At 42.3% G+C, this 19,301-nt stretch overlaps 1 protein-coding gene across 1 annotated transcript in view; it reads left to right on the top strand.

The window, feature by feature from the left end:
- The window catches only part of slc1a8a (solute carrier family 1 member 8a), a gene marked incomplete at both ends in the record, with an annotated part of 28,735 nt that extends 11,907 nt beyond the window's left edge, over positions 1–16,828 (top strand). The window contains 6 exons of the mRNA XM_081358281.1: positions 49–148; positions 15,065–15,298; positions 15,411–15,605; positions 15,887–16,021; positions 16,253–16,349; positions 16,664–16,828. Of these exons, the coding sequence (XP_081214407.1) occupies positions 49–148; positions 15,065–15,298; positions 15,411–15,605; positions 15,887–16,021; positions 16,253–16,349; positions 16,664–16,828 (926 nt within the window). The remainder of the gene's footprint in view (positions 1–48; positions 149–15,064; positions 15,299–15,410; positions 15,606–15,886; positions 16,022–16,252; positions 16,350–16,663) is intronic.
- Between the last annotated feature and the right edge of the window lie 2,473 nt (positions 16,829–19,301).

The raw sequence follows: 19,301 nt of genomic DNA, 5'->3' as shown, positions 1-19,301 counted from the left end.
TAAAATCATGATTAAAAGCATGAATATAACAAAGGGCTTTTCATTTAGGTCTCTTACTTGGTAAAATGGGCGAACGGGGAGCTCCTCTGGTGAACGTTTGCCAGTGCATCAATGAATGTGTGATGAAGATCATTAATACTGCTGTATGGTAAGAAAGAAAGCAGAGGTTTCTTAAAGGTTCACTAAGCCAATTCCATACAAAACTGTTGTTAAAGGGGTCATGAACTGAGAAATCAAATTTTCCTTGAGCTTTTGACATATAAGATGTCATCATACTATGAGAATATCCTGTAAGTTTCAGAACTGAAAACTTGCTTGTTAGTCCATAAACAGCTTTTATTGTGACCAAGCCCAGCGAATGACTCTTTGGGGAATGTGCTTTTTATAGATAGGTAAAAGACCGTCGCAAAAAAAGAAAATGAACGCCTACTACACAGTTGCAACGTTGGACCCGCCCACTGGCATGTTAGTGAGATGAAGAGTAGAGAAGGGTGACTAAAAATAACATTACCTTCCAAAAGATTCTAAAGCTAGGTATGTGGTTATTTATTTTTAACAATGTGAATGTCTCAGTTGAGCATTATTTATTTGTATTCTGTACATTTTACTGTGGATTCTTTGGTAAATCGGTCGCTATTTCGGCACAGGCTTTGCAAAAAGACTTTTACGATATGGACCCAACAGTAATACCACAACATGCAAGTAACCGTGCTAATTCTAATGCCTGATCTGTGACCAGTGATTTTTTTTATTTAATGATTTGTGTACAGTCAGATGGTCTTGTCTATGTGTCAGTAAATCAAACCAGTGAGTGACTAAATCAACTTCACGTTGTTTCTCTTAGTAGGATGAAAATAATCTATTATGTAAACTGTTATTAAATTATATATTGAAAGTGATCAAAGAATGCTCCCTCTACAATCGCTGGAGCTGTCAATCAAACAGCAAGTTTATCAGTGACTGAATTCTGGACTTTTGCCAAAACTCCCGGTATAGTCAACGAATCTCTTATTTACATTGTATTTGCACTGTTAGTTATGATGAAAGCATTCGTTAGTGTGCAGAAATCGAGTTGCAATGACGAGATCACTGCATTTTTTTTTCTCTCTTCAGTTTTTGGGGCAGACCTGACCTGTCGAAAAGAGATGGTATTGTCACGGTGTGACAAAAATTAGAGAAAAGACTAAAGTCCTTGTGAATGCAGTGTTGTTGTGGAGACCTCCAGTGGACACCCGTCTCTATTGCACTGCAAATCTGTTGCCATGGCAGCAAGGCCAATTGCCCGATTGACAGCAGGTGTGGAGTAATTACAGAGAGTGGTGTGAGAGGGACACGTATTCAGATGGGGCTTTAAAAATAGAGAGGAAGCAGACTGTGGGGTGGTTCTCCTCCCCGCCTGGGGGTGGTTCTCCTCCCGTGAGATACTGTGTTTGTCGGTGGGTTGTTTTGTATTTGAGGCTGGGCTGTGAAGCGGGCGAAGATTGAAGCTGAGAAGTGGAAAGAAGAGAGTGAAGTATTTGTCAACGAAACCCCAAAGAATATCGTCAGCAGTGGGGAAGACGCAAAGTGATGAGTATCGGATTCGTTGTTTATATGCACTAACACTGAAGTGGTGTTGAGAGTTTGGAAAGTGTGTGGCATGAGTGAACTAGTACACTGAGTGAATTGTTGATCTGTCTCCAACTTTTGTCCGCTCCTCGCTGAATGTGACAATCGCTGCACCAGTCTTCTGCTGTGAGAAGTTGAGCCCTTCTGCTGAGAGAAGTTGAGCCCTTGCGAGAGACGAGAGTTGATCTGGTGGGAGAAAGACCGGTGGGTGAGTGCTGGCCCGAATGCACGGTGTGCGAGTGGAATGCAGTGCCTGAAGTGACGATTCACACGGTTTGTGTTATGGAGTGAAGTTCATCGTGTGGAGAAGTAATAGTAGTCTGCTGTGCACTCTCTCCTTACAGTCTTTCACCCGCTGTCTCCAAGGAAGGTTTTGATATATCAAGCGCCCAACTTACCATTTTGAGACAGCCCGGCTCTGTTAATGCTGAATGTTTTATATGCTGTTGAACTGTTAAACCCTGCTACATTGTTACAGTGTACAGCTGAAGTGGAGTGTCTTGCTCAAAGCATCCTCCCCGCCTGGTGGTCTCCACACGCTTCTAACGAAAGCCGCTGCCCTGTTCAGAACGAGAGAAGGTATTGCAGCTGAATGTTTCATCTACGGTTGAACTGTTAAACCCTTCTACATTGTTACAGTGTACAGCTGAAGCGGAGAGTCTCGCTTAAAGCATCCTCCCCGCCTGGTGGTCTCCACACGCTTCTAACGAAAGCCGCTGCCCTGTTCAGAACGAGAGAAGGTATCGCAGCTGAATGTTTCATCTACGGTTGAACTGTTAAACCCTGCTACATTGTTACAGTGTACAGCTGAAGCGGAGCGTCTCGCTTAAAGCATCCTCCCCGCCTGGTGGTCTCCACACGCTCCTATCGAAAGTCGCTGCCCTGTACAGATTGAGAGAAGGTATTGCAGCTGAATGTTTCATCTACTGTTGAATGGTTAAATCCTGTTGCATTGTTACAGTGTACAGCTGAAGTGGAGTGACTCGCTTAAAGCATCCTTCCTGCCTGGTGGTCTCCACCCGCTCCCAGGGGCGGACTGGCCATCTGTGTGATCTGGAGTCACAGAATGGCCGGTACTCCAGGGAGGCCGGCCCACCACCCGCCACGCACGCAGTTATCACCTGTTTTTTTCCCCCCACTAATCTGTTTCACACTCCAGTACTGTAGGCGGCAGCAATGCACCTTTAAGTTGGATGCCAGCTGCACTGGCCGTGGCCGCCAAGTAAGAAGCAAAGACGTTAGATAAAAGCATAGACAGTAAAAGAAATGGACACAGCGACCCCATTGGATTCAACGGAGACAAAGTGAAGCCCATTAGAAACTCTTACTTCCTGGGGGTCCAGCGTACTGCGCAGACTCAAAATGAGCTTGATGACGTAGAAGTGACGTGAGCAACCCGTCTGACAATTGTAAGTCTTCTAAAAGCTTTGCCAAGAGAAATCAATCTGAATCACCCACCGAATCTTGCAGAGACGGCGAACGTGAACAGCAGTCTCTTAAAATGACTCATTGTACAGTTCATCTCTTCACGTAATACATTGACCATATAATATTCCAATTTATAAAAAATGTTGAGCTGTTAAATCATGCAGTTTTGGCTAATAAATCATGGACAAACACACTTGAACAGAAACGGTTTTCTTTATTTTTTACATTAGGTGATGTAGGATAGGACATGTTGTACATGGCTTCCGACCAGGATGAAAGGGATCACATTCATCTTCAAGCGTATCTGTAAATAAAGGAATAGTTAACCGCGATTGACATTGAGATGTTTTTTTTTTTTTCATTGCATAATTTCATGATAATTTCTCCATCCCCCGTTAATACCCCGTTACCCATACTTCATTATTTAAGTAGATACATTATTTAAAGATCGTGGATAAATGTTAGGCTACTTCATGTATACTTGCCACATACCGAATTATTTCCAATTCCTCAAAACGTTGTTGCACAATTTTTCCCCGTTGCTTTTATGGACTCTATATGGGCTTCTCCCTTGACTCTACGTCCCCCCGATTGCCTCATAGACGTCTATGCTCATAAAATATTGCCTGCGAGCTTCTCCTCCTGTCCATACGGTAATTTTTTTTACTGTGCGACAGTCGCGTGGCTATGACGCAATCATTAGCCTACTTTTACAAAAACTGCTTCTACAGGGCCATAACATAAGCTACAAGGTAATGGAGCATTTTATACATTGTCGTGTTTCTTTATAAATAAATAATGGACAGATGGAGTCTTTAAACGCCTCAGATGTGAAGTTATTCGCTGTCAAAGTGATGCCAAAATGAATGGGAGTCAATGGGATGCTAACTGCTGGTGGGTTTCCGTTAGCCAATGGCGGCGTCCGGGGGTACCTTCAAAATAATACAAATCCCTGCCCCCTTGGATAAAAGCATAGAAACAAACAATATGCATAACGCGGCCGCGGGTAAAAAACGGAAGAAAAAAAAAGGGTGGGGCTGAGAAGGCGAGAGAAAAAAAAATTGCGGAATTTAGATAGGCCTACTGAAGCCGCTAAATGTCGCAAACTAACTGGAATATTTAGCAGCACAGCCAGCAGCAGCACCTCGCAGTTAAATATTAGCAGCCAGACAGCTATGCAGCAACATGCCACCACCAGTGATGAGGGACAGAAAGATGAGCTGGTTCCACAGGCAGATCCAGGGCAAGTAAGTATGGAACATGAGAGGAGAAAGAGAGTTACTTGCTAGGGATGATGTTAGGAAGTGATATTCAGGTTGCTACATTTTTAATGATTACAGTAGTTAAAACAGCTAAACTTAAACATTTTAGCTGTAAAATCCCACATGCAGTAGCTAATATTAAGAAATATGTTGTGCTTTTACTTTTAAAATGTTGGTAAAAATGTTGGTAACGTTACAGTTAATGCTTACAAACTTTGAAGATTTTGAATACAGAAGTTACATTTGTAATGGTGTATTTTCATTTAGATGTGGTGTTATTAATTAATTACTGCATAAATTAATTAAGATTAAGTAATAAATTCATTTTAAGACCGAATGGAATAGATTGTCACAGCATATTATATAATCTATTCCATGCTCTCTTGGAATAAAACCTGTTTTTTTTGTTTTTTTTTTAAATCCATTCCATCATTTGTTTATTCAGGTTGAGCTTAGACCAAGTCCATTTATATGCGAGTATTCAAGTTAATCTAGAATAATATGCTTTTAACACAACATCTAGTCAACATCAGTGCTATTGCTATAATTTGGATGGTATAGTATCATGAGCCACAATTTAAGTCTTGTGACACTCATGCCAGGCATTATTGTTGTTGTTGAGTTTCCGCGCGCCGATTGCTTTGGGCCGGGCCTAGTCAAAAGTCCAGGGCCGTTTTTTAGTCCCAGTCCGTCCCTGCCCGCTCCTATTGAAAGCCGCTGCCCTGTTCAGAACGAGAGAAGGTATTGCAGCTGAATGTTTCATCTACTGTTGAATGGTTAAATCCTGTTGCACTGTTACAGTGTACAGCTGAAGTGGAGTGTCTCGCTAAAAGTGTCCTCCCCGCCTGGTGGTCTTCACACGCCCCATCGAAAGCTTCCGTCCTGTTCAGAAAGAGAGAAGGTATTTCAACTGAATGTTTTATATGCTGTTGAATAGTTAAACCCTGCTACCTGGTTACAGCGCACAGCCGAAGTGGAGTGTCTCGCTCAAAGTGTCCTCCCTGCCTGGTGGTCTCCACATGCCCCATTGAAGGCCTCCGCCCTGTTCAGAAAGAGAGAAGGTATCACTGTCGAGTGCTTGTATACCGATGAACCGTTGAACCCTGTTGTATTGTTGCAGTACACAGCCGAAGGGGAGCGTCTCGCTCAAAGTGTTCTTCTGCCTGGTGGCCCTCCATGCCTACGTTGCAAGCCGCTGCCCCTGTTGAGAAGGAAAAGGAATAGCTGCGGCACGTGCCTCGATCGAAGTGTCTTCCTGTTGTCCAAGGTTCCCTCACGTCCCGGCTAAAGGCCCCCGTTCTAACTGGTCTGGCATAAAGGACACCTACCGGGATATACTTACCTGTTTCCCCTCCTGGCCTGGTCCGCTTGCCGCCTGTGTCCCTGTGCTACGTCCGAGTCTGAGGCAACCGCTCCCTGGGTACTTACCTCTGGGGCAGCATCCGGGACTTGTTCCACTCCCGCCCATGAGTACTTACCTGGTTCCAGTCCGAATGGGGTCCGTATAACCACGACTTCCTCTTGAGTCCTGTAAAGAGTACTTACCCAGTGACCTACCTAGACGGTGTGAGTTTCCCTCTGATCCCTCTCCAACGAGCTGCAGGGCCGCCACGATCGTTCTCCCCTCTACGGACCAGGGGGCCATTGAATTCCCTCTGGTGACAAGAAAGAAGATTTTAATTAGGATTTTCAAATTACTGCTCTTAACTTAATAAAGAAAACTGTTATTCCTTTATTCCCTTGTCTGTCTGGTCCTTGACACGTTCCTCGAGGTGGTACCCGGTCTCCAGGGGTGGGTGCAGTCTGGCTTGGCCCACCCCGACCTGTGACAGTATTGCCTGGGATGGTGCTGCTCTTCTCTCTAGTAATATGGCACATAGTCTTAGAGCTCAAACATGAACTGGGGCTCAGGTCAGGAAGCAGACAGACTGGCTAAACTGACCGTCTGCTAGCTGTCTCACGTTACCGAGGTCAGATAAATCCCATCACATAGAGACTCTTTCACCTAGATATCATCATCATATAGAGACTGTGTCTGTTGCCCAAATTAGGAAATAAAAAAAAAACTTCCAAACCCATCTAAGGGTAAAAATATAATTGATGTTCAACAAATAAAAAAACATATATAATACAAATGAGCAAATGATAAAGCTTGGTTTGCTTAATATTCGATCCCTTACTTTAAAAGCACTTATTGTTAATGATATGATTACAGACTATAATCTAGATGTGCTGTGTTTGACAGAAACCTGGCTAAAAGCAAACGATTACATTACTTTAAATAATTTCATTGACTCAGAGTCGACTCTTACTTTTGAAAGACAATAACTTTATATACGGTGCACTTTCAGTGTGCCAATTGTCTGAAGCCCGCCTCGCGCTTTTTTCTCTGCCTTCATGAAGCGGCCATTCTAGCCCTTCGTTCTCGGTTTTCTGGCCCAAATATTCGGATTTTAGCATCAGCATTCTTCATCTGCACTTCAGCGACTGCGAATAGTGGAACTCAGTTCTCCTTGCGGTGAAGTGCCATGGAGTTTCATCGTTGCCTGGCGCCATGTGCTCGCTTTATTGCGAGTGAAGACCCTAACAGTAAGTGTGTTAAATGTTTGGGTTTTTCTCATGTGGCTGTTCTAGGTTTGTCAAAATGTAAATTTTGTGACAAACTACTCCTCAAAACTTCGCGGTTTTTGAGAAGGAGTCATCCGCCCCCCATCGTCGCGCTCCCGAGACCGCCGAGGCCTGGGGTTCGGATGTAGAGCTCGAGGGTATGGAGTATGAGACGGGTCTTGCCCTTTCTCTCCCTCCCTCTCCCGAGCGGCGTCGTGCCAGTCGAGTTTTCTCATGATCTAAACACAGTAACGAACAATGACATCGATTTTACCATATCAATGCAAGCGCGAGTCCAATGATGAAACATTCATTGGAAGAACTAGTTATTGAACCCGAACCTCCATCGCAAGGACTCGAGCAGGACGTTTCTCAGTGCCCAAGCCCGGAAGCGCGTGAGACAGTTTCTTTCGGGCTGGAGGATGTGATTTACACTGCAGCGTCCGATTCTGAGGATTTCGGGCTTGTTTTAGCCTAGCGGCCAGGAAGCGCAGCCTACTGTGGCCTACACGGAGCTTATTGATGTGCTTTTGCACGCTACAGAGAAGCTCGCTATTGACTGGCCCGACGAGCCCTGCAAGTCACATTCGTCTAACAAAAGATTTTTAAGTGGCCCTAATTCTAGGCCGGAGTGGAGAAAGCTGCCCTTTTTCAGTGATCTGCATAATGAGATCACCAGATCCTGGAAGCAGCCTTTTTCCGCGCGTTTGACTAATGCAGCAGCCGCTGACTTCACCAACCTCGTTGGTTCTGTGGAGCAGGGCTATTCCGCCATCCCAGCGGTCGAGGACACGCTGTCAGAAAAAGGAGAGCTTTCCCTGATTTTCGAGGTTGGGACAGACCGCGTAAGCGTTTCTGCCCACCTCTCACTTGCTCTCCTTTTCCAACTCTGCCACTTTCGCCACCCAGCGCATTTCGAAGTGCAGTTTCTGTTCAACTTCGTTCAAACCTTCCGGCGCGGGAGGAAGGAGAAGCGTTAAGCTTTCTCCCCTCGCCCCTGACGTGTTTGATACCTGTCGCTCGCATCCTCGGAGACACGTTCAGTTTTATTCAGGAGCAGGCAGACCCTGCGGTTCTGATCCAGGCAGTGGTACCTCCCACTGCGTGTCAGGACGCCAGGTGCTCTCCTTCATGGTCGACCACGCTGCCCCATAAGATTCAGCTCGACAGAGATGTCCTCTGCATTGCAACACTCCGCTTCCTCTATCACATTTCTTTCAAGAATGGAGGCGTCTGCCAGGGGTATCGCCTGTGATCCTTCGCACAGTTCGGCTCGGCTACACGCTTCAGTTCTGCCGCACCCCCCCCTTGCTTCAACGGGGTTTACAAAGGGAAATTCAAGATGTTGATGCTGAAAGCTATCATATCTTAAATTCGTGTGGGGGACTGGTTCGTGACAGTAGACCTGAAGGATGCATATTTCCATATTCAGGTTGTACGGCCACACAGGAGGTTCCTCAGATTTGCCTTTGGAGGAAAGGCTTACCAGTACAGGGTCCTTCCCTTTGGTCTCGCTTTAGCACCGAGGACGTTCACAAAGTGTATGGATGCTGCTCTTGCCCCGTTGCGGCTCCAGGGCATTCGTATACTCAACTGTCTGGGCAATTGGCTCCTTTTAGCTCGCTCCAGGGAATTGGTGACCCACCACAGGGACATTGTCCTTCGTCACATTAAGTATCTCGGCTTGAGGTTAAACACCGAGAAGAGCGTCCATGTCCCCGGGATCTTGAACCTTGCAGCGGATTTTCTGTCGAGGCAGAAGCTCAGGTCGGGGGAGTGGATGCTGAACCGTCAAACAGTAGCCCCTGATTTGCAAGCTCTTTCTGTCAGCAAGACATGTATGGACTTCGCTCCTGGTCTGGTCAAGGTGACTTTAAGACCATATGTGCCCAAAGTATTGTCCACATCATTTCGCTCTCAAATTGTCAACCTTCACTCTTTCCATGCTCCTCCTTTTGTTTCTGAGGAGGACGGGAAGCTTAATTTGCTCTGCCCTGTCTGAGCGTTGAAGTTCTATGTAAATCTCTCTAGCGGTTGGAGAAAATCTAGCCAGCTCTTGGTATGTTTCGTGCTGGCCACCACGGGCTTGCTGCATCGAAGCAGAGAATTTCCCACTGGGTTACAGAGGCTATTTCACTGGCATATGAGGTGTGCGGTCTGCTTTCACCTCTTAGCATCATGGCACATTCCACCAGAAGTGTGGCTTCCTCTCTAGCACTTTTTAGAGGGGCCCTCCTGGAAGACATTTGTGTGGCGGCAGGTTGGTCCTCTCCGCACACTTTTGTCAGAATCTATAGTTTGGATCTCGACATGGCTCCAGGTTCCCATGTTTTGTCTGCTTGAACCAGTCATGTAAGTTATCTGGTCGTTATACTAGTCGCGGCAGCGCTTAGCTTGGCGAGTTTGGTATTTCGTTCCCACTGCGTCTTAAGCTACGCAGCGTTGAGTGAACCTATGAAAGAGAAAGTCTCGGGTTACTGGTGTAACCTATGTTCTCTGAATAGGGAACGAGACACTGCTTTCACTGCCAAGCTCCTCGCGCTGCCGACAAGCTTCCTTTTTCAGCAGAGAAATCTGAGGAGCAGATGGCGCGCGTGCCAATGTAATATGACGACATAAGAGCGTCGAGGAGGCGCCCGTGCCATCAGCCAATGAATTGGCGTGATTCTATATGGGCTTCAGACAATCAGCACACCCAGAGGGCGTTCCCACTGCATCTTAAGCTAGATCTAATATTGTCACATGGAATCAATGTTGATGCCGTTGAAATTCTGCAGCAGAGCGATGACATCTCAGATCATTATCTAGTCTCATGTAAACTTAATTTAGCCAAGGCTGCAAAGCCGACTCCATGTTACAAATATGTTAGACCTATCACTTCTGCCACTAAAGTTTTCTTTATTACTAATCTTCCTGATCAGTTTCATCATGTCAGCATCCCGGATAGCTTAGAAGAACTCGATATTGCGACAGAAACTTTTAACTCTCTTTTCCAGCACTTTAGACACAGTTGCTCCGTTGCGCTTAAAGAAGATTAAAGAAAATAGTCCAATGCCGTGATACAACGAGCACACTCAGGCCCCTTAAGAGCAGCCAGAAAAATGGAGTGCAACTGAAAGAAAACAAAACTAGAGGTATTAGCATTTCATGGAAAGAGAGCACGATTGCATACAGAGAGGCCTTAAAGGGGGGGTGAAATGCTATTTCATGCATACTGAGTTTTTTACACTGTTCTTTAACAGTGTAACAGTTGGATTCCCATGCTAAACATGGACAAAGTTTCAAAAATTAAATTGTACGTTTGAAGGAGTATTTCTGTGCCAAAAATACTCCTTTTGGTTTGTCACAAGTTTCGGAAAGTTTTTTTCGAGTATGGGCCTGTGTGATGTCAGATGGGGCGGAATTTCCTTATACGGGTCCTAAGGGCATTTCTCCCGGAAGGGCGTGCGTGCACCCGTAGACCAGAGCGAGAGAGCGAAAGCAGTACGCCCATCAAAGCGCTGTGCTCGGCTTTAGGGAAGTCAATGTCACCAAAGAAGTGGGTTTTTGGTTGCCAGGGCAAGACAACCCTGCACAGATTCCCAAAGAACCCAGTGTTAAGGGACCAGTGGATGGAGTTTGTTTTTCCAGAGCATCAACGGAGTGGTGCAAGTGTTCTTGTTTGTTCCCTGGATTTCGACGATGATTGTTTTATAAACAAGGCCCAGTTCGACGCCGGATTTGCAGATCGTCTAATGCTTAAGGATGGAGCAGTCCCAACGATAAAGGTTCACGGTTGTGCGTTGGAACCGCAGGCGGTGAGTAAAACTGCTTCAAATGTCTGTGTATTGTTAGCTATCGGCGCGTAAGCACAGCTTTAGCTCCGCCCACACGGCACGCCTCCAGCCACTGTTTTTTTTTCCGGAAAGACTCGGTACAGCCTATCTTTCTTTTATAAATATAATAAAATTAAAGACTTTTTGGAGATATGAAGGATACAATACTACTCTATAGGTACTCAAGATTAACATGAGATTGACTGAAACTGAGTGTTTCACCCCCCCTTTAAAAGCTGTTAGATTTGCTTATTTTTCAACCCTATTAGAAGAAAATAAACAAAACCCTAGGTATTTATTTGAAGCAGTGGCTAAACTAATGAAAAATAAAGCTTCAAGCCCAGAAGTTTCCAAGCTGCACAGCAGTAATGAACTTCTTAACTTATAAGATTGATAATATCAGGGAGAAAATTATAACTATCCAACGGTTTACAACAGTATCGCATCAGGCAGTGCATTGTAGTCTCCCTAAGGAAAAATTCGATTCATTCATAGCTATAGGAGAGAAAGAATTTTCTAAATTCGTTAATTCATCTAAATTGACAACATGTATGTTAGACCCTATACCAACTAAGCTACTGAAAGAGATGCTTCCAGAGGTAATAGATTATCTTCTTAATATCATGAATTCATCTTTGTCATTAGGACACGTACCAAAAACTTTTAAGCTGGCTATGATTAAACTGCTTGTAAAAAAAAAAAAAAACTTGATCCTACAAAATTAGTCAATTACAGGCCGATCTCGAATCTATCTTTTCTGTCAAAGATACTAGAAAAGGCAGTATCTTCACAACTATGGTCCTTTTTAGAAAGAAATGATATCTGCAATGATTTTCAATCAGGATTTAGACCGTACCATAGTACTGAGACTGCTCTCATTAAAGTCACAAATGATTTGCTCTTATCAGCCGATCGTGGTTGCATCTCTCTATTAGTGTTACTCGATCTTAGTGTTGCATTTGACACTATCGACCACAACATTCTTTTAAATAGACTTGAAAATGATGTTGGTATTAGTTGAATTGCATTAGCATGGTTTAAATCATACTTATCTGACCGTTATCAGTTTGTAGCAGTAAATTAAGAGATGTCTTATCGATCAAAAGTCGCAGTATGGTGTACCACAAGGCTCAGTACTAGGACCGTTACTGTTCACTCTGTACATGCTACCCTTGGGAGAAATCATTAGCAAGCATGGAATTAGTTTTCACTGTTATGCTGATGATACGCAGCTCTATATTTATTCACACCCTGACGTAACTTACCAATTCACAAAATTAACGGAATGCATAGCTGATATAAAAAACTGGATGACTAGCAATTTCCTACTACTTAATTCTGAAAAAACAGAGATTCTAATTATTGAACAAAAAACTTCCTCACGTAATAACCTAGAATACTGTCTAACACTTGATGGCTGCTCTGTCAAGTCCTCGTCGTCGGTTAGGATCCTGGGTGTGCTCTTTGATACCAATCTTTCATTTGAAAGTACTAGTATCTGTAAAACCGCATTTTTTCATCTTAAAAATCTATCTAAATTACGTCATTATGCTCTCTGTAATGAGTCATCGGATTGAGAATCCATCTGCAGCTTTATTAACTCAGAGTCGAAAACAGGTACAGGCAAGGTCGAGGCAGGCAGCAAACATTCACAGTACAAAGGACAGGCAAGAGGTCTGGTCAGATAGCTGACATTCACAATCCAAAAGACAGGCTAAGGTCGGGGCAGGCGGCAAGGAGAAACAATCAAACAACGAGAAACAGTCCAAGATCAAACACAGAATATAGTCAACAGTAGAAATGCTCAGAAATGATCACCACGGCAAATCAAGATTTCACAATGGTGGGGTGTGCGTGGAGTGTTTAAATAGTGTTTGTGTGATGAACTGCAGGTATGTGTGTCCCAGGTATGAGGGCCTTTGGGATTTGTAGTCCGAATAGTAACAGTCAATATTCTGGTAAGAACTCCCTCTGGTGCTGTGGAGGAGGTGGAGAGGAAGCCTCCTTTGTAACACTCTCAATGAAAAATGCAGAAATATTAGTTCATGCATTCATGATATCAAGGCTAGGTTATTGTAATGCTATTATGGGTGGTTGCCCTGCATGCTTAATTAACAAACTACAGCTGGTCCAAAATGCAGCAGCTAGAGGTCTTACCAGAACCAGGAAGTATGACCATTATTAGCCCGGTTCTGTCAACACTGCATTGGCTCCCTATTAAACAACATATACATTTTAAAATATTGCTAATTACTTACAAAGCATTAAATGGTTTAGCTCCCCAGTACTTGAGCGAGGTCTTAACGCATTATTTTCCTTCACGTCTATTGTGATCTCAAAATTCCGGCCAGTTGATAATACTTTTGGAATATCAAAATCGACTGCTGGCAGTAGATCTGTTTCCTATTTAGCACCAAAACTCTCGAACAATCTTCCAAACATTGTTCGGGAAGCAGACACACTCTGTCAGTTCAAATCTAGACTAAAAACACTTCTCTTTGGCCTAGCATTCACATAACACATTATAGACTTCTATAATTCAATGTTAGGCTGCATAGATTAGGTCAGCCGGAACCGGGAACACTCCTAATAAATTCTGATGTACTTGTTACATCATAAGAAGGATGACGTCTACGCTAATATTAGTCTCTCTGTTTATCCGAGGTTTACTGCAGTCCGCCGGATTCAGGCCGTATCCAGATCTGATGAAGAACCTGGGCCTGGACACGATGACAACGCAGTCCTGAAGTGTCAACCAGTCCCTCCCCTGTGAAGGCCTCCTTCCCTTCCCTTTACCTCAGTACAGATAAAATGTTGTCGGGATAATTCCGGTTCGCGTGGCTATGCAGACGCGACAAAAAAAATAAATAATTATGTATTATACATTTTTAAGGCCAAACAAGTAGTTTATTGAGGGTTGATTTGTAAAGAAGGACTACACGCCTGCGCACATATATATTAAAACGCGCCTACCTTTGGACTGAACACGTAATGCGCATGTGCGCGACATCTGTGTTTTCGTGGGTTTGCGTTTTTGAGGTTTGCGCAGAGATAACGGATAATCGTTTGCACCTTCGAACCTATTTCAGGGAGTGCGTTCTCGAGACACCAGGCACTATTTTGTGCGGATGGGCGGCCAGAGCGCGTTAAGGGTTTTCTGTTAGAATGGTGTTGTGTTAGCGGCCCCTAAGTTAATAACTAAAGATCTTCGCAACGGAAGTGAATCAATCAATCAAAACTAACTTTAGCTGGACAATAACTTTATCCTAGAGCTGTTGTAAAGCCTAAACAATCTGTTACGGTAATTTTCTATTATCACTGTAAAGAAGCTTTGAAACAATCCATATTGTTAAATTCGCTATATAAATGAAGGTGACTTGACTTGAAATTCATGCGCTCAACATGTCTGTGATCAGCTACAATGCTCATCACTTTATCCTTTCATGCCACTATTTAAATATAATACCATAGATCTAAATATTCTTCTATAATCAACACTTCTCATGATTAATTAACCTTGAGAGCTGTAAAAGTAAAAATGTGCCAAAAGTTTTTGAGAGGGTTCCACATGTAATACTTGGCCATTTCATATGAAAAGCTGTTAGCGAATCACAGCAGTAGCGGTTTACACTACCTTAAAACAGAGCGTTCAAATAATAGGACTAAAATCAGGGTAGGAATAATGCCTTTTATTTCAAAATTATGAAAATAATTTATGTAAAGATTATACTAACATTATATGTGCACCCCAGGAAACATTATAAAACAATAAAACAATGCAATTCATGACCCCTTTAAAATTAAAAATCCAAAAGTTTTTACAGAATACTTTGCTTGAGGTCTGAGATACCATAAGCTGAGAATCTGAGAGGAAGTTTCCAGCATGCAGCAGGCACGTGCATAACGACTGCCAGCATGAAGGTGTGTTAAAGTGATGCTCTCATTAAGCACATGCAGGGATTATGGTTTACCTGAACTTAAGAGCTGTCACACACTCCTCCATGCTTCTGGGGTAGTGTAGGGCTAACAATGCCATCAGCACATGCATAGCTGGGAAATGTCAACAAAATTGACCCCTATTTCTTTCCTTAATACATATACATTTTAATGTGAATGAATCGGTGCATATCATTTTTGAAAGATCAAAAAATCAAAATCATCAGTAAATAATTTTTTTCTAATTGAATATCCTGTTTTTCTTAAAATATCACATTACAGAAGTAAAAGGTTTGCAAATTGTATTTTCATAGACATCAACATGATGGGCATTTAAAGATTCACATTCTTGAGAATCATTCGACTAATTCCTACCAGACTGTTTAACTTCTCTGGATTTTTCAACAGGTATTTTCCTTTTGGTATCATCTTCCTCGTGGCTGGCAAAATCCTGGACATGAGCGATCCCTCCACACTTGGGAAGAAACTGGGCTGGTATGGGGTGACGGTCCTGGCAGGCCTGTTTGTACATGGCCTCATCTTGCTTCCATTCTTCTATTTTATTCTGACACGGAAAAATCCTTTCACATACATCAGAGGACTTCTGCAAGCCATGGTCATTGCCCTAGCCACGTCATCCAGGTAAGATGAATTCCTCAAAAAAAATCTGTAAATAGCTCGTCCCAACTCCATTAAATGAAGTAGAAACATACGTTGGCCTTGTAAGAGTGCGGCATCCTACTCTTTTTCACAGCTCAGCAACACTGCCCATTACAATGAAATGTTTGCTGGAGAACTGCCGAGTGGACAGGCAGATTGCCCGGTTTGTGCTGCCAGTGGGAGCCACTATTAACATGGATGGAACAGCGCTTTATGAAGCAGTTGCTGCTATTTTCATTGCTCAGGTCAATGAGCATGAACTGGATTTCGGACAGCTTGTCACCATCAGGTACTTGCAGACCGGCAGAGATGTAACTAAATATAGTCAGCATTGGGAAAACAAAATTAAAATGTAAGAATCAGCCATTTCAAATCCTATTTTGATCGACCACAAAATATTGGTGGGAGGACGCATCCCAAAGTTCTATTATGGTTACTGCCCTACAGACAGACAAAGGTTTTGTGCAAACTTAGTTTTAATAGTTAATGGAAACTAGACAGACTCATCTGATGTGATCAGTTCTATCAGGAGTCAAATCATAATAATCATCATATTCTGATTTCCTCCAGTATAACTGCGACCGCTGCCAGTATAGGTGCTGCTGGAATCCCTCAGGCAGGCCTTGTAACCATGGTGATAGTGTTGACTTCTGTTGGATTGCCACCGGATGACATCACGCTGATTGTGGCCATTGATTGGATCTTGTAAGTTGAGATAACTGCCATTTATCTGTTGGAAAAAAAGCTGTAATCAGTGTCATGATTAATATAATTCAATGGATCATATGACTGTAAATTAAATATAAATAGTAATAAAAGTAAATATTTATACAGAATGGAGTTAATTTTTTTTTTTTTTTTTATTAAAACACAATGCTTGAGGCAAAAATAATGATGATAGGATAAATAAAGTCTTCCACCCCTTCTGGTTTAAAGAGATCGCTTTCGAACAATGATCAACGTACTAGGAGATGCTCTGGCAGCTGGAATCATTGCCCACTTGTGTCGAAAAGACTTTCCACCTGACAGAGAGGTAAATTAACATTTATTTATGTGTTACTTTTCCTCTTAAAAACATGTTTACAAACGTTTTTCTTTTCTTTCCTTTTTGAAAATAATGATCAAGATGTGTAAACTTAAGTTTTTCAAAAAACACATGAAACCCACATGAATGCAAAGAGTACATTTCTAATAACTGTGTTTTAAACTTTTTATTTATTTATTCATTTATTAAATTGCGGACACTCTTACATGTCAAAGGCTTTTTGGAGCATCATGATTAAACTTTAGTTTGTTATCTTAAAATAACACGAGCTTATTTATGGAATATGACCTTCTTTTTGTCAGGCAAAAGCAAATGAAGCTAAACAGGACACCCAGACTGCTCATAACATGGAGAATGTGCCTTTGACTGAAGTACCACTGCTGGCCGGCAAAGACTGTGTATTTGAGGTGGTTGGGGACACTGTTTTTGAACGACCCACAGTCTACTACAATATTTGTCAAGTCTGAATCACCTGATGGTTGCCTTACAGATACCCAAAAACCTCTTTTGGAGCTATGTTTCTATCACTGTGCCATAAAGAAGTACTGAACGAACACTTTCTCTGGTTCTTCCACCTCCAGGCTTTTGTTATTGACTACAATTTCACAAGTTCACACTTAAAAATAATCAGAAAATAATTAATCAATAGGCGTATTTGGCGTGCTGATTTGATGGGAGGGCTCCGAGCTCGGAATATGGTCCGAACCAAGAGTACTCCCCCCGTATCCCTGGCTGGGATAGGAACCAGCCAATAGTGAGGAGTCAGGGTTGGCGGAGGGATGCAAGAAAACTATCGAGGAACATAGGTGAGTCTATATATATATATATATATATATATATATATATATATGTATGTATGTATATATATATATATATATATATATATATATATATATATATATATATGCTAGGGCACATTTCTCAATACTTATGTCACTTTTTCCAAATTCTTCACACAGTGGGTTTATGTGGGCTAAACTGAAGGTTATTTAAAATTGCTTTGGCAGAAAATGCATTCAAAGACTACATCTTTCAAATTACATGAATACATCTCTCAATTAGACACTACATACAGGCCAAATAGCACATTTATACTCTTTTCAAAACTTATGTTCAAAACCTAACATAATACATAATTGAATAAGATAGCAATTTGCTACATTTCTACAGTAATATCATTTTGAAATATATTACACATCTAAAAATAAAAAAAAAATGATGTAGCTAAACACCTACACAGATCTTTCAGTCTTTCATTACCATCAATACAATAGAGGAAGACTTAGGAATAATTTGGTGCTGTAATGTAAACATGGACTATGTAACAAACTGCAGTGAGTTCTGCGAGTGTCAGATGTAAAGAAATTTTCCAAAAGCAAACATCCAGTTGTTAGAGTTTTTAGGTCATTGTTTTATGACTGACAAAGTGAGTTTGTTGGTTGACAACCTCTGCTAGTGTTATGGAAGAATGACTTGATTTGAGACATGTTTTGGTCATTTTAGTGCATTTTGAATGTGAAATTATCTGCTATGCCAAGCTGAAAGTGAAGTGCCGAAGTGAAGTGCTCTATGAAATTGAGTGAAGAGTTTAAAAAAAGTGACCTACAGTGGGGAGAACAAGTATTTGATACACTGCTGATTTTGCAGGTTTTCCTACTTACAAAGCATGTAGAGGTCTGTCATTTTTATCATAGGTACACTTCAACTGTGAGAGACGGAATCTAAAACAAAAATCCAGAAAATCACATTGTATGATTTTTAAATAATTAATTTGCATTTTATTGCATGACAATAAGTATTTGATCACCTACCAACCAGTAAGAATTCCGGCTCTCACAGACCTGTTAGTTTTTCTTTAAGAAGCCCTCCTGTTCTCCACTCATTACCTGTATTAACTGCACCTGTTTGAACTCGTTACCTGTATAAAAGACACCTGTCCACACACTCAGTCAAACAGACTCCAACCTCTCCACAATGGCCAAGACCAGAGAGCTGTGTAAGGACATCAGGGATAAAATTGTAGACCTGCACAAGGCTGGGATGGGCTACAGGACAATAGGCAAGCAGCTTGGTGGGAAGGCAACAACTGTTGGCGCAATTATTAGAAAATGGAAGAAGTTCAAGATGACGATCAATCTCCCTCGGTCTGGGGCACCATGCAAGATCTCACCTCGTGGGGCATCAATGATCATGAGCAAGGTGAGGGATCAGCCCAGAACTACACGGCAGGACCTGGTCAATGACCTGAAGAGAGCTGGGACCACAGTCTCAAAGAAAACCATTAGTAACACACTACGCCAGTCTACGATCTTGGCCAACAGCCTCCTTCCCTCAGTAAGAGCAATGAAGATGGGTTGTGGCTGGGTCTTCCAGCATGACAACGACCCGAAACACACAGCCAGGGCAACTAATGAGTGGCTCCGTAAGAAGCATCTCAAGGTCCTGGAGTGGCCTAGCCAGTCTCCAGACCTGAACCCAATAGAAAATCTTTGGAGGGAGCTGAAAGTCCGTATTGCCCAGCGACAGCCTCGAAACCTGAAGGATCTGGAGAAGGTCTGTATGGAGGAGTGGGCCAAAATCCCTGCTGCAGTGCGTGCAAACCTGGTCAAGAACTACAGGAAACGTATGATCTCTGTAATTGCAAACAAAGGTTTCTGTACCAAATATTAAGTTCTGGTTTTCTGATGTATCAAATACTTTATGTCATGCAATAAAATGCATATTAATTACTTAAGAATCATACAAAGTGATTTTCTGGATTTTTGTTTTAGATTCCGTCACTCACAGTTGAAGAGTATGATAAAAATTACAGACTTCTACATGCTTTGTAAGTGGGAAAACCTGCAAAATCGGCAGTTGTTCTCCCCACTGTATAAGTATTGAGAAATGTGTCCTAGCGATTGTAAAAAAAAAAAAAAAAAAAAAAAAAACTTTAATATT

Source organism: Scardinius erythrophthalmus (genome assembly GCF_964197995.2).
Source record: "Scardinius erythrophthalmus genome assembly, chromosome: 25".
In the NCBI taxonomy this organism is placed as follows: domain Eukaryota; kingdom Metazoa; phylum Chordata; class Actinopteri; order Cypriniformes; family Leuciscidae; genus Scardinius; species Scardinius erythrophthalmus.
The sequence above is the reverse complement of the archived record's forward strand: the minus strand, read 5'-3'. Positions and strand labels throughout refer to the sequence as shown.